Here is a 16,160-nt window from a genome sequence, read left to right on the forward strand (position 1 = left end):
ACCCCTGGTTTAAATCCTCGGGGACCCCTGGTTTAAATCCTCGGAGACCCCTGGTTTAAATCCTCTGAGACCCCTGGTTTAAATCCTCGGGGACCCCTGGTTTAAATCCTCTGAGACCCCTGGTTTAAATCCTCTGAGACCCCTGGTTTAAATCCTCGGAGACCCCTGGTTTTGATCCTCGGAGACCCCTGGTTTAAATCCTCGGAGACCCCTGGTTTAAATCCTCGGAGACCCCTGGTTTAGATCCTCGGAGACCCCTGGTTTAAATCCTCGGAGACCCCTGGTTTAAATCCTCGGAGACCCCTGGTTTAAATCCTCGGAGACCCCTGGTTTAGATCCTCGGAGACCCCTGGTTTAGATCCTCGGAGACCCCTGGTTTAGATCCTCGGAGACCCCTGGTTTAAATCCTCGGAGACCCCTGGTTTAAATCCTCGGGGACCCCTGGTTTAAATCCTCGGAGACCCCTGGTTTAAATCCTCGGAGATCCCTGGTTTAAATCCTCGGAGACCCCTGGTTTAAATCCCCGGAGACCCCTGGTTTAAATCCTCGGAGACCCCTGGTTTAAATCCTCGGAGACCCCTGGTTTAAATCCTCGGAGACCCCTGGTTTAAATCCTCGGAGACCCCTGGTTTAAATCCTCGGAGATCCCTGGTTTAAATCCTCGGAGACCCCTGGTTTAAATCCTCGGAGACCCCTGGTTTAAATCCTCGGAGACCCCTGGTTTAAATCCTCGGAGATCCCTGGTTTAAATCCTCGGAGACCCCTGGTTTAAATCCTCGGAGATCCCTGGTTTAAATCCTCGGAGATCCCTGGTTTAAATCCTCGGAGACCCCTGGTTTAAATCCTCGGAGACCCCTGGTTTAAATCCTCGGAGACCCCTGGTTTAGATCCTCGTAGACCCCTGGTTTAGATCCTCGTAGACCCCTGGTTTAGATTAATCTAGCCGTTGTCCAGACCATAGATTAACACTGTCGTTCTGTTCTGCCACTTTCTCTCACACAAAGGACAGGGCCTTGCATTTAGATAAAGTTTGGCACATCAGGGCATCAGAGAGCATCACAGCTCAAACATCATATTACTAATGAACTAACGAGGGGACTTTCTGACTGGATCAAATGTGCTGAGCAGCTTCTGTCAGGGGGCTGCCTGCGGACCACAGCCTTTTTGAAGTGTGACTTCTGACAGCCATAGCCACTCTCTCCCCCCTCATCACTCTCTCCCCCCTCATCACTCTCTCCCCCTCATCACTCTCTCCCCCTCATCACTTTCTCCCCCTCATCACTCTCTCCCCCTCATCACTCTCTCCCCCCTCATCACTCTCTCCCCCCTCATCACTCTCTCCCCCCTCATCACTCTCTCCCCCCTCATCACTCTCTCCCCCCTCATCACTCTCTCCCCCCTCGTCCCTCCATCCCCCCTCATCACTCTCTCCCCCCTCGTCACTCTCTCCCCCCTCGTCACTCTCTCCCCCCTCGTCACTCTCTCCCCCCTCGTCACTCTCTCCCCCCTCATCACTCTCTCCCCCTCATCACTCTCTCCCCCCTCATCACTCTCTCCCCCCTCATCACTCTCTCCTCCCTCATCACTCTCCCCCCCTCGTCCCTCTCTCCCCCCTCATCACTCTCTCCCCCTCATCACTCTCTCCCCCCTCATCACTCTCCCCCCCTCATCACTCTCTCCCCCCTCATCACTCTCTCCCCCCTCATCACTCTCTCCCCCCTCATCACTCTCTCCCCCTCATCACTCTCTCCCCCCTCATCACTCTCTCCTCCCTCATCACTCTCTCCCCCTCATCCCTCCATCCCCCTTATCCCTCCATCCCCCTCATCACTCTCTCCCCCTCATCACTCTCCCCCCTCATCACTCTCTCCCCCTCATCCCTCCATCCCCCTTATCCCTCCATCCCCCTCATCACTCTCTCCCCCTCATCACTCTCCCCCCTCATCACTCTCTCCCCCCTCGTCCCTCCATCCCCCTCATCACTCTCTCCCCCTCATCACTCTCCCCCCTCATCACTCTCTCCCCCCTCGTCCCTCCATCCCCCTCATCACTCTCCCCCCTCATCACTCTCTCCCCCCTCGTCCCTCCATCCCCCTCATCACTCTCTCCCCCTCATCACTCCATCCCCCTCATCTCTCTCCCCCCTCATCACTCTCTCCCCCCTCATCACTCTCTCCCCCCTCATCACTCTCTCCCCCCTCATCACTCTCTCCCCCCTCATCACTCTCTCCCCCCTCGTCCCTCCATCCCCCTCATCACTCTCCCCCCTCATCACTCTCTCCCCCCTCGTCCCTCCATCCCCCTCATCACTCTCTCCCCCCTCCATCCCCCCCGACCGGCGATGGCTACAAGATGTTTGCTTAATGATTACTGAGGTGTTTCTCTCTCATTAAAGGCCTACACACAGAAAGAAAAAAATAACATTTACCTCTTCAACTTCCTGTGCCCTCTCAGAGCCAAGAGAGCAGTTAGTTACCCTAGCGGCCGTACCGAGAGCTCTGAATCCTCTGGCAAAACAGCCCTCAGTGTATAAATGTTATCTGCACAGGAAAACTAATTAAATGGTGGACGTATGTTTCTGTGGTCCGTGTTTAGAGATGTGTGTTCATGATCCAGGGATCAGACTGAGGGTTGTTTTAAGGCCCAGGACAAACTGACCCTTCATGATCCAGGGATCAGACTGAGGGTTGTTTTAAGGCCCAGGACAAACTGACCCTTCATGATCCAGGGATCAGACTGAGGGTTGTTTTAAGGCCCAGGACAAACTGACCCTTCATGATCCAGGGATCAGACTGAGGGTTGTTTTAAGGCCAAGGACAAACTGATCCTTCATGATCCAGGGATCAGACTGAGGGTTGTTTTTATTCCCTATTTAGTGCACTACTTTAGACCAGAGCCATATTCCCTATGTAGTGCACTACTTTAGACCAGAGCCCTATTCCCTATGTAGAGCACAACTTTAGAGTCTACCTTCACTACAGGAACTGGACCTGGTATCCTCCTGGAGTCTACCTTCACGACAGGAAATGGACCTGGTTTCCTCCTGGAGTCTACCTTCACCACATGAACTGGACCTGGTGTCCTCCTGGAGTCTACCTTCACGGCAGGAAATGGACCTGGTTTCCTCCTGGAGTCTACCTTCACCACATGAACTGGACCTGGTGTCCTCCTGGAGTCCACCTTCACCACAGGAAATGGACCTGGTGTCCTCCTGGAGTCTACCTTCACTACAGGAACTGGACCTGGTTTCCTCCTGGAGTCTACCTTCACTACAGGAACTGGACCTGGATTCCTCCTGGAGTCTACCTTCACCACAGGTCTTCCTGGAGTCTACCTTCACTACAGGAACTGGACCTGGTGCCCTCCTGGAGTCTACCTTCACTACAGGAACTGGACCTGGATTCCTCCTGGAGTCTACCTTCACCACAGGTCTTCCTGGAGTCTACCTTCACTACAGGAACTGGACCTGGTGCCCTCCTGGAGTCTACCTTCACTACAGGAACTGGACCGGGTATCCTCCTGGAGTCTACCTTCACGACAGGAAATGGACCTGGTTTCCTCCTGGAGTCTACCCTCACTACAGGAACTGGACCTGGTTTCCTCCTGGAGTCTACCTTCACCACAGGAACTGGACCTGGTGCCCTCCTGGAGTCTACCTTCACCACAGGAACTGGACCTGGTTTCCTCCTGGAGTCTACCTTAACTACAGGAACTGGACCTGGAACCCTCCTGGAGTCTACCTTCACTACAGGTCCTCCTTGAATCCACCTTCACTACTGGAACTGGACCTGGTACCCTCCTGGAATCCACCTTCACTACGGGAACTGGACCTGGAACCCTCCTGGAGTCTACCTTCACTACAGGAATTGGACCTGGTTTCCTTCTGGAGTCTACTTTCACTACAGGAACTGGACCTGGTACCCTCCTGGAGTCTACCTTCACTACAGGTCCTCCTGGAATCCACCTTCTCTCCAGGAACTGGACCTGGTACCTCCTGGAGTCCACCTTCACTACAGGAACTGGACCTGGGACCCTCCTGGAATCCACCTTCACTACAGGAACTGGACATGGTGCCCTCCTAGAGTCTACCTCCACTACAGGTCCTCCAGGAGTCCATCTTCACCACAGGAACTGGACCTGGTCCCTCCTTGAGTCTACCTCCACTACAGGTCCTCCTGGAGTCTACCTTCACGACATGAACTGAACCTGGTGCCCTCCTGGAGTCTACCTCCACTACAGGTCCTCCTGGAGTCTACCTCCACTGCAGGTCCTCCTGGAATCTACTTCCACTACAGGTCCTCCTGGAGTCTACCTCCACTACAGGTCCTCCTGGAGTCTACCTTCACTACAGGTCCTCCTGGAGTCTACCTCCACTACAGGTCCTCCTGGAGTCTACATCCACTACAGGTCCTCCTGGAGTCCACCTCCACTACAGGTCCTCCTGGAGTCTACTTCCACTGCAGGTCCTCCTGGAGTCTACTTCCACTACAGGTCCTCCTGGAGTCTACCTCCACTACAGGTCCTCCTGGAGTCTACCTTCACTACAGGTCCTCCTGGAGTCTACCTCCACTACAGGTCCTCCTGGAGTCCACCTCCACTACATGTCCTCCTGGAGTCCACATCCACTACAGGTCCTCCTGGAGTCTACCTCAACTACAGGTCCTCCTGGAGTCTACCTTCACTACAGGTCCTCCTGGAGTCTACATTCACTACAGGTCCTCCTGGAGTCTACCTTCACTACAGGTCCTCATGGAGTCCACCTTCTCTACAGGTCCTCCTGGAGTCCACCTTCACTACATGTCCTCCTGGAGTCTACCTTCACTACAGGTCCTCCTGGAGTCCACCTTCACTACAGGTCCTCCTGGAGTCTACCTTCACTACAGGTCCTCATGGAGTCCACCTTCTCTACAGGTCCTCCTGGAGTCCACCTTCACTACATGTCCTCCTGGAGTCTACCTTCACTACAGGTCCTCCTGGAGTCCACCTTCACTACAGGTCATCCTGGAGTATACCTTCACTAAGGAACTGGACCTGGTTTCCTCCTGGAGTCTACCTTCACTACAGGTCCTCCTGGAGTCTACCTCCACTACAGGTCATCCTGGAGTATACCTTCACTAAGGAACTGGACCTGGTTTCCTCCTGGAGTCTACCTCCACTACAGGTCCTCCTGGAGTCTACCTTCACCACAGGTCCTCCTGGAGTCCACCTCCACTACATGTCCTCCTGGAGTCTACCTTCACCACAGGTCCTCCTGGAGTCTACCTTCACTACAGGTCCTCCTGGAGTCCACCTTCACCACAGGTCCCCCTGGAGTCTACCTTCACCACAGGTCCTCCTGGAGTCCACCTCCACTACAGGAAGTGTTAGTTCTTAGTGTTCAGTAGAGTTGGTGTTTCAGCAGCCAACAGTTACATAGACATTCAGCTACATGGAAATATTCCCCATGTTATGCTAATGGGGAGCTAACATGGCCGCCATAGAATGTTCTAGTCCTGTCAATGCATCTTTGCTGTCTATGTCTCTGAAGCATCAGGAGTAGGACAGAGACATGGTTTTGATGTTAACATGACCCCATGACCCCTAGCGGAAGGCCGCCAGATATTTATCTGCCGCTCTGGTGCTGATCACAGTGTGTGTGGGTCGGTGTGTATGTGTGTTTGGGTTGGTGTGGTGTGGTGTGTGGGTTGGTGTGTATGTGTTTGGGTTGATTGTGTCTGTGTGTGTGTGGGTGTGTGTGAGTGTGTGGGTGTGTGTGTGTTGGTGGCATGTGTTTGGGTTGAGTGTGTGTGTGCGTGTGCGTGCGGCCCGTGTGTGTTGGTGGCGTGTATTTGCGGTGGTGTGTGCTGATGCGGTACATGCCCATGTGCCTACCCAGATGCCTGTTGATTGATGTTGTTTACATCTGCATAATAAGTTGTTTATTTCCGTGTGTTTCTGCGTACTTCCGTGGCGTGCCTCCGTGTGTCTGTTTAGCGTGGTTGCAGTTGGATGTTATGGTGATTGTTCATGTCTGTACCACAGGTGTCTAGTGGAGGCCTTAACTCAGTGGGACAGAGACCTCCATGTTATAGTGGAGGCCTTAACTCAGTGGGACAGAGACCTCCATGTTACAGGTGTATAGTGGAGGCCTTATCTCAGTGGGACAGAGACCTCCATGTTACAGGTGTCTAGTGGAGGCCTTAACTCAGTGGGACAGAGACCTCCATGTTGGAGTGGAGGCCTTAACTCAGTGGGACAGAGACCTCCATGTTACAGGTGTATAGTGGAGGCCTTAACTCAGTGGGACAGAGACCTCCATGTTACAGGTGTATAGTGGAGGCCTTAACTCAGTGGGACAGAGACCTCCATGTTACAGGTGTATAGTGGAGGCCTTAACTCAGTGGGACAGAGACCTCCATGTTACAGGTGTATAGTGGAGACCTTAACTCAGTGGGACAGAGACCTCCATGTTACAGGTGTATAGTGGAGGCCTTAACTCAGTGGGACAGAGACCTCCATGTTACAGGTGTATAGTGGAGGCCTTATCTCAGTGGGACAGAGACCTCCATGTTACAGGTGTGTAGTGGAGGCCTTAACTCAGTGGGACAGAGACCTCCATGTTATAGTGGAGGCCTTAACTCAGTGGGACAGAGACCTCCATGTTACAGGTGTATAGTGGAGGCCTTAACTCAGTGGGACAGAGACCTCCATGTTACAGGTGTGTAGTGGAGGCCTTAACTCAGTGGGACAGAGACCTCCATGTTACAGGTGTATAGTGGAGGCCTTACCTCAGTGGGACAGAGACCTCCATGTTACAGGTGTATAGTGGAGGCCTTAACTCAGTGGGACAGAGACCTCCATGTTACAGGTGTCTAGTGGAGGCCTTAACTCAGTGGGACAGAGACCTCCATGTTACAGATGTATAGTGGAGGCCTTAACTCAGTGGGACAGAGACCTCCATGTTACAGGTGTATAGTGGAGGCCTTAACTCAGTGGGACAGAGACCTCCATGTTACAGGTGTATAGTGGAGGCCTTAACTCAGTGGGACAGAGACCTCCATGTTACAGGTGTATAGTGGAGGCCTTAACTCAGTGGGACAGAGACCTCCATGTTACAGGTGTATAGTGGAGGCCTTAACTCAGTGGGACAGAGACCTCCATGTTACAGGTGTATAGTGGAGGCCTTAACTCAGTGGGACAGAGACCACCATGTTACAGGTGTCTAGTGGAGGCCTTAACTCAGTGGGACAGAGACCTCCATGTTACAGGTGTATAGTGGAGGCCTTATCTCAGTGGGACAGAGACTTCCATGTTACAGGTGTATAGTGGAGGCCTTAACTCAGTGGGACAGAGACCTCCATGTTACAGGTGTATAGTGGAGGCCTTAACTCAGTGGGACAGAGACCTCCATGTTACAGGTGTATAGTGGAGGCCTTAACTCAGTGGGATACCCCCCTAGCCCAGGGAGCTGTATAGTTGTTGATGTTTACAGTATGTAACTGTTTATCTCTGTGTTGTCCTGTAGGCCTGGATCAGAGGTCCTAGCCCAGTGGGACAGTCCCATGCAGGTGAAGCTGTCCGTCTGGAGGTCTGGTCTCAACACTCTACTTGTAGAGCTCATTCCCTGGGCCCTGTTGACCAACCACTCTACATGGGACCTCTGGCTGTTTGAAGGAGAGACCATCGTCCTGCAGATACCTGCTGGAAAGACCCTCGTTCCTCCTAACTTCAAGGTGAGAGAGGAGAGATCCTAGATTTATATCGACTGGGTTTTTGAATGTATCCCTGACCAAGATGGCTGCCGTTATCGTCACCTTCTAGAGCTATGCAGGTCGTATATCAGCCACTCTAGTGTATTATACACTCAGTGGCCAGTTTATTAGGTACATCCATCTAGTACCTGGGGGTCAGACCACCCTTTGTCTCCAGAACAGCCTGAATTCTTTGGGGTATTTGGTATTTTATTAGGATCCCCGTTAGCTGTTGTAAAAGCAGCCGACCTCTCTTCACAGGACTGCGGCTGACTGGATGTGTTTGATTAGTCTCTCTAGTCTCGGTAAAACCCCAGACACCGTCTGTAGGAGAAAACCATTGTCGTGAACAGGGCGGTGTACCTAATAAACTGGCCACTGAGTGTATACCTCTGTGGGCCAGACAGGAGGACCCAGGACACGTTTTTCTATTTTATTTCAACTTTATTTAACTAGTCAAGTCAGTTAAGAACAAATTCTTATTTACAATGACGGCCTACCGGGGAACAGTGGGTTGAGTCGGTCCTTCCTCTAGTCCTTTTGAGATGACTGGACCACACACACACACACACACACCACACACACACACACACACACAGACAGACAGACAGACAGACAGACAGACAGACAGACAGACAGACAGACAGACAGACAGACAGACAGACAGACAGACAGACAGACAGACAGACAGACAGACAGACAGACAGACAGACAGACGAGCCCCCTCACAGCCCATCTCTCCTGTTTAAAGTCTGTCTGTTTGTAGGGGTTCGGGCCTCAGACCCCATCACTAGGTACTAAGGCAGTCTGTCTGTAGGACCACAAACCCCATCACTAGGTACTAAGGCAGTCTGTCTGTCTGTAGGGCCTCAAACCCCATCACTAGATACTAAGGCTGTCTGTCTGTAGGACCTCAAACCCCATCACTAGGTACTAAGGCAGTCTGTCTGTCTGTAGGGCCTCAAACCCCATCACTAGATACTAAGGCTGTCTGTCTGTCTGTAGGACCTCAAACCCCATCACTAGGTACTAAGACAGTCTGTCTGTAGGACCTCAAACCCCATCACTAGGTACTAAGGCAGTCTGTCTGTCTGTAGGACCTCAAACCCCATCACTAGGTACTAAGGCAGTCTGTCTGTAGGACCTCAAACCCCATCACTAGGTACTAAGGCAGTCTGTCTGTAGGACCTCAAACCCCATCACTAGGTACTAAGGCAGTCTGTCTGTAGGACCTCAAACCCCATCACTAGATACTAAGACAGTCTGTCTGTAGGACCTCAGACCCCATCACTAGGTACTAAGGCAGTCTGTCTGTAGGACCTCAAACCCCATCACTAGGTACTAAGGCAGTCTGTCTGTAGGACCACAAACCCCATCACTAGGTACTAAGACAGTCTGTCTGTAGGACCTCAGACCCCATCACTATGTACTAAGGCAGTCTGTCTGTCTGTAGGACCTCAAACCCCATCACTAGGTACTAAGGCAGTCTGTCTGTAGGACCTCAAACCCCATCACTAGGTACTAAGGCAGTCTGTCTGTAGGACCTCAAACCCCATCACTAGGTACTAAGACAGTCTGTCTGTAGGACCTCAGACCCCATCACTAGGTACTAAGGCAGTCTGTCTGTCTGTAGGACCTCAAACCCCATCACTAGGTACTAAGGCAGTCTGTCTGTCTGTAGGACCTCAGACCCCATCACTAGGTACTAAGACAGTCTGTCTGTAGGACCTCAACCCCCATCACTAGGTACTAAGACAGTCTGTCTGTAGGACCTCAAACCCCATCACTAGGTACTAAGACAGTCTGTCTGTAGGACCTCAGACCCCATCACTAGGTACTAAGGCAGTCTGTCTGTAGGACCTCAAACCCCATCACTAGGTACTAAGGCAGTCTGTCTGTAGGACCTCAACCCCCATCACTAGGTACTAAGGCAGTCTGTCTGTAGGACCTCAAACCCCATCACTAGGTACTAAGACAGTCTGTCTGTAGGACCTCAGACCCCATCACTAGGTACTAAGACAGTCTGTCTGTAGGACCACAAACCCCATCACTAGGTACTAAGACAGTCTGTCTGTAGGACCTCAGACCCCATCACTAGGTACTAAGACAGTCTGTCTGTCTGTAGGACCTCAGACACCATCACTAGGTACTAAGGCAGTCTGGTATCAGGGGATAAAGGCTGATATCTTCAGATACAGGAAACTAGCTTAAAGCCCAACATGTGTAATAGTCTGGGAAACAGAAACGAATAAAGCATTGTTTCCATAGCACCCGTGATTTACGAGGTAACGGCCGAGCGGCGCTGGGATTGGCCGACTCAGAGAGCAGGGCTTTGTTGGAGACGGGGCTGTGTGTCTGTCCATGTATTCATCATAATCACTGATTGATCTCTCTCTCTCTCTCTGTCTCTCTCTCTCTGTCTCTCTGTCTCTCTCTCTGTCTCTCTCTCTTTGTCTCTCTCTCTCTGTCTCTCTCTCTGTCTCTCTCTGTCTCTCTCTCTTTGTCTCTCTCTCTCTGTCTCTCTCTTTGTCTCTCTTTCTCTCTCTCTCTGTCTCTCTCTCTCTCTCTATCTCTGTCTTTCTGTCTCTGTCTTCATCCCTCCATCTCTCTTTGTGCCTTCCTCCCTCTGTTTGTCCCTCTCTCCCTCCCTCCCTCTCTCTCTCTTCGTCCCTTCCTCCCTGTCTGTTTGTCTCTCTCTCCCTCTCTCCGTCCCTCCCTCTCTCTCTCTTCGTCCCTCCCTCTCTCTTTGTCCCCTCCTCCCTCTCTGTTTGTCTCTCTCTCCTCCCTCCCTCTGTTTGTCCCTCTCTCCCTCCCTCCCTCTCTCTCTCTTCGTCCCTTCCTCCCTGTCTGTTTGTCTCTCTCTCCCTCTCTCCGTCCCTCCCTCTCTCTCTCTCCGTCCCTCCCTCTCTCTTTGTCCCCTCCTCCCTCTCTGTTTGTCTCTCTCTCCGTCCCTCCCTCTCTCTCTGTCTCTCTCTCCGTCCCTGCCTTCCTCCCTCCCTCCCTGTCTCTCCCTTCCTCCCTCCCTCTCTGTATCTCTCTCCATCCCTCCCTTCCTCCCTCCCTCTCCGTCCCTCTCTCCGTCCCTCCCTCCCTCTCTGTCTCTCCCTCCGTCCCTCCCTCCCTCTCTGTCTCTCCCTCCGTCCCTCCCTCCCTCTCTGTCTCTCCCTCCGTCAATCCCTCCGTCCCTCCCTCTCTGTCTCTCTCTCCCTTCCTCCCTCCCTCTCTGTCTCTCCCTCCGTCCCTCCCTCTCTCTCCGTCCCTCCCTCTCTCTCCCTCCGTCCCTCCCTCTCTCTCCGTCCCTCCCTCTCTCTCCCTTCCTCCATCCCTCCCTCTCTGTCTCTCCCTCCGTCCCTCCCTCTCTCTCCGTCCCTCCCTCTCTCTCCCTCCGTCCCTCCCTCCCTCTCCGTCTCTCCCTCCCTCCCTCCCTCCCTCCCTCCGCCCCTCCCTCTCTCTAGGAGGCGTTCCAGCTGGGTATCTACTGGTCCAACACGAACACGGTCCATAAGTCTACAGCCCTGAAGCTGGTCCATGACCTGACGTCTCCTCGCTGGAAGGAAGGTGTCAGTCCCGAGGTCCTCACCCTGGACGAGGAGGGCTGTGTGGAGACAGAGATCCACATGGGGAGGAGCCCTGGAAGACAGAAGGTTAGGAAGCATCCATACTCACTTCCTCCCCAAGCCACCTTTCCCTACATGACACACGTCATTTAGCAGATGCTCTTATCCAGAGACGCTGACAATGAGTTGATTCAACAAGGTAGGAGCAGGTCACTGTTATTACATTCAACAAGGTAGGAACAGGTCACTGTTATTACATTCAACAAGGTAGGAACAGGTCAGATAACCACATATCACTGTTATTACATTCAACAAGGTAGGAACAGGTCACTGTTATTACATTCAACAAGGTAGGAGCACGTCAGACAACCACATATCACTGTTATTACATTCAACAAGGTAGGAACAGGTCAGATACCCACATATCACTGTTATTACATTCAACAAGGTAGGAACAGGTCAGATAACCACATATCACTGTTATTACATTCAACAAGGTAGGAACAGGTCAGATAACCACATATCGCTGTTATTACATTCAACAAGGTAGGAACAGGTCAGATAACCACATATCACTGTTATTACATTCAACAAGGTAGGAACAGGTCAGACAACCACATATCACTGTTATTACATTCAACAAGGTAGGAACAGGTCAGACAACCACATATCACTGTTATTACATTCAACAAGGTAGGAACACAGGTCACCGTTATTACATTCAACAAGGTAGGAACAGGTCAGATACCCACATATCGCTGTTATTACATTCAACAAGGTAGGAACAGGTCAGATAACCACATATCGCTGTTATTACATTCAACAAGGTAGGAACAGGTCAGATAACCACATATCACTGTTATTACATTCAACAAGGTAGGAACAGGTCACTGTTATTACATTCAACAAGGTAGGAACAGGTCAGATAACCACATATCACTGTTATTACATTCAACAAGGTAGGAACAGGTCAGATAACCACATATCACTGTTATTACATTCAACAAGGTAGGAACAGGTCAGATAACCACATATCACTGTTATTACATTCAACAAGGTAGGAACAGGTCAGATAACCACATATCACTGTTATTACATTCAACAAGGTAGGAACAGGTCAGATAACCACATATCACTGTTATTACATTCAACAAGGTAGGAACAGGTCAGATAACCACATATCACTGTTATTACATTCAACAAGGTAGGAACAGGTCAGATAACCACATATCACTGTTATTACATTCAACAAGGTAGGAACAGGTCAGATAACCACATATCACTGTTATTACATTCAACAAGGTAGGAACAGGTCAGATAACCACATATCACTGTTATTACATTCAACAAGGTAGGAACAGGTCAGATAACCACATATCACTGTTATTACATTAAACAAGGTAGGAACAGGTCACTGTTATTACATTCAACAAGGTAGGAACAGGTCAGATAACCACATATCACTGTTATTACATTCAACAAGGTAGGAACAGGTCAGATAACCACATATCACTGTTATTACATTCAACAAGGTAGGAACAGGTCAGACAACCACATATCACTGTTATTACATTCAACAAGGTAGGAACAGGTCAGATAACCACATATCACTGTCATTACATTCAACAAGGTAGGAACAGGTCACTGTTGTTACATTCAACAAGGTAGGATCAGGTCAGATAACCACATATCACTGTTATTACATTCAACAAGGTAGGAACAGGTCAGATAACCACATATCACTGTTATTACATTCAACAAGGTAGGAGAAGGTCAGATAACCACATATCACTGTTATTACATTCAACAAGGTAGGAACAGGTCAGATAACCACATATCACTGTTATTACATTCAACAAGGTAGGAACAGGTCAGATAACCACATATCACTGTTATTATATTCAACAAGGTAGGAACAGGTCAGACAACCACATATCGCTGTTGTTACATTCAACAAGGTAGGAACAGGTCAGGTAACCACATATCACTGTTATTACATTCAACAAGGTAGGAACAGGTCAGATAACCACATATCACTGTTATTACATTCAACAAGGTAGGAACAGGTCAGATAACCACATATCACTGTTATTACATTCAACAAGGTAGGAACAGGTCAGATAACTACATATCACTGTTATTACATTCAACAAGGTAGGAACAGGTCAGTCAACCACATATCACCGTTATTACATTCAACAAGGTAGGAACAGGTCAGATAACCACATATCACTGTTATTACATTCAACAAGGTAGGAACAGGTCAGATAACCACATATCACTGTTATTACATTCAACAAGGTAGGAACAGGTCACTGTTTTACATTCAACAAGGTAGGAACAGGTCACTGTTATTACATTCAACAAGGTAGGAACAGGTCAGATAACCACATATCACTGTTATTACATTCAACAAGGTAGGAACAGGTCAGATAACCACATATCACTGTTATTACATTCAACAAGGTAGGAACAGGTCACTGTTATTACATTCAACAAGGTAGGAACAGGTCAGATAACCACATATCACTGTTATTACATTCAACAAGGTAGGAACAGGTCACTGTCATTACATTCAACAAGGTAGGAACAGGTCAGATAACCACATATCACTGTTATTACATTCAACAAGGTAGGAACAGGTCACTGTCATTACATTCAACAAGGTAGGAACAGGTCAGACAACCACATATCACTGTCCTGTCTATAAAGTGTCAATGAGACTAACTAACACATAGAAATACAGTATCAGATAGACATGAGTGACTGGAAGCATGTGGAGGCATTAACTCTCTCTGTCTGTCTCCGTCTCTCTCTGTCTCTCTCTGTGTCTGTCTCTGTCTGTCTGTGTCTCTCTGTCTCTCTCTGTGTCTGTCTTTGTCTCTCTCTGTGTCTGTCTTTGTCTCTCTCTGTGTCTGTCTCTGTCTCTCTCTGTCTCTCTCTCTGTCTGTATCTCTCTCTGTGTCTGTCTCTCTCTGTCTCTCCCTGTCTGTCTGTCTCTCTCTCTCTGTGTCTCTGTCTGTCTCTCTCTCCCTGTCTCTCTCTCTCTCTCTCTCTCTCTGTATCTCTCTCTCTCTCTCTCTCTCTCTCTCTCTCTCTCTCTCTCTCTCTCTCTGTCTCTGTGTCTCTGTCTATGTCTCTGTCTGTGTCTCTGTCTCTCTCTGTGTCTGTCTTTCTCTGTCTCTCTCGGTCTCTCTCTGTCTCTCTGTCTCTGTCTGTGTCTCCTCCCTCCCTATAGGTGTGTCAGTTCTGCGTGTCGTCTGTGGTGAGACACGGCATCCAGATCATCCAGATAGAAGACAGGACCATCCTGGTTAACAACACCCCCTACTTCCTGTCATGTAGAGCCCTACTGTCTGACCAGGCCCTGGGGACCACAGACCAGGTAACACCCCCTACTTCCTGTCATATAGAGCCCTACTGTCTGACCAGGCCCTGGGGACCACAGACCAGGTAACACCCCCTACTTCCTGTCATGTAGAGCCCTACTGTCTGACCAGGCCCTGGGGACCATAGTCCAGGTAACACCCCCTACTTCCTGTCATATAGAGCCCTACTGTCTGACCAGGCCCTGGGGACCATAGACCAGGTAACACCCCCTACTTCCTGTCATATAGAGCCCTACTGTCTGACCAGGCCCTGGGGACCATAGACCAGGTAACACCCCCTACTTCCTGTCATATAGAGCCCTACTGTCTGACCAGGCCCTGGGGACCACAGACCAGGTAACACCCCCTACATCCTGTCATATAGAGCCCTACTGTCTGACCAGGCCCTGGGGACCATAGACCAGGTAACACCCCCTACTTCCTGTCATATAGAGCCCTACTGTCTGACCAGGCCCTGGGGACCATAGACCAGGTAACACCCCCTACTTCCTGTCATATAGAGCCCTACTGTCTGACCAGGCCCTGGGGACCATAGTCCAGGTAACACCCCCTACTTCCTGTCATATAGAGCCCTACTGTCTGACCAGGCCCTGGGGACCATAGACCAGGTAACACCCCCTACTTCCTGTCATATAGAGCCCTACTGTCTGACCAGGCCCTGGGGACCACAGACCAGGTAACACCCCCTACTTCCTGTCATATAGAGCCCTACTGTCTGACCAGGCCCTGGGGACCACAGACCAGGTAACACCCCCTACATCCTGTCCTCTAGACCTCTACTGTCTGACTAGGAACCATTCTCACCGACAGGGCAGCAGTGGAGCTGGTTGAGAGTTTCAAGTTCCTTGGTGTCCACATCACCAACAAACTAACATGGTCCAAGCACACCAAGACAGTCGTGAAGAGGACACGACAAAACCTATTCCCCCTCAGGAAACTGAAAAGATTTGGCATGGGTCCCCAGATCCTCAAAAGGTTCTACAGCTGCACCATCGAGAGCATCCTGACTGGTTGCATCACCGCCTGGTATGGCAACTACTCGGCCTCTGACCGCAAGGCGCTACAGAGGGTAGTGTGTACGACCCAGTACATCACTGGGGCCAAGCTTCCTGCCATTCAGGACTTATTTTTTTACTTTAGTTTATTTAGTAAAGATTTTCCTAACAAACGATGTAGTTTTAAGAAGATAAGATTTAAGGACTTGTCAGTCAGCATTTCACTAATAAGGTCTACCTACACCTGTTGTATTGGGCACATGGGACAAATACAATTTGATTTGACACACACACACACACACACACACACACACACACACGTTTTCTAGCGTGGTGTAGAATCCCCCAGCCTCTAGGCCAGTGGTTCTCAATCCTGGTGCTGGTGACCCCAAGGGCTGGTGACCCCGAGGGCTGGCGACCCCGAGGGCTGGCGACCCCGAGGGCCGGCGACCCCGAGGGCAGGCGACCCCGAGGGCTGGTGACCCCGAG

At 50.5% G+C, this 16,160-nt stretch overlaps 1 protein-coding gene across 1 annotated transcript in view; it reads left to right on the forward strand.

The window, feature by feature from the left end:
- Nucleotides 1-16,160, forward strand: part of LOC139572810 (intermembrane lipid transfer protein VPS13B-like) — a 920,449-nt gene that overhangs the window by 874,748 nt on the left and 29,541 nt on the right. Inside the window, exons 50-52 of the mRNA XM_071395592.1 lie at nucleotides 7,505-7,712; nucleotides 11,186-11,374; nucleotides 14,526-14,672. Coding sequence (XP_071251693.1) covers nucleotides 7,505-7,712; nucleotides 11,186-11,374; nucleotides 14,526-14,672 — 544 coding nt within the window. The remainder of the gene's footprint in view (nucleotides 1-7,504; nucleotides 7,713-11,185; nucleotides 11,375-14,525; nucleotides 14,673-16,160) is intronic.

Source organism: Salvelinus alpinus, chromosome 4, assembly GCF_045679555.1.
Source record: "Salvelinus alpinus chromosome 4, SLU_Salpinus.1, whole genome shotgun sequence".
Lineage (NCBI taxonomy): Eukaryota > Metazoa > Chordata > Actinopteri > Salmoniformes > Salmonidae > Salvelinus > Salvelinus alpinus.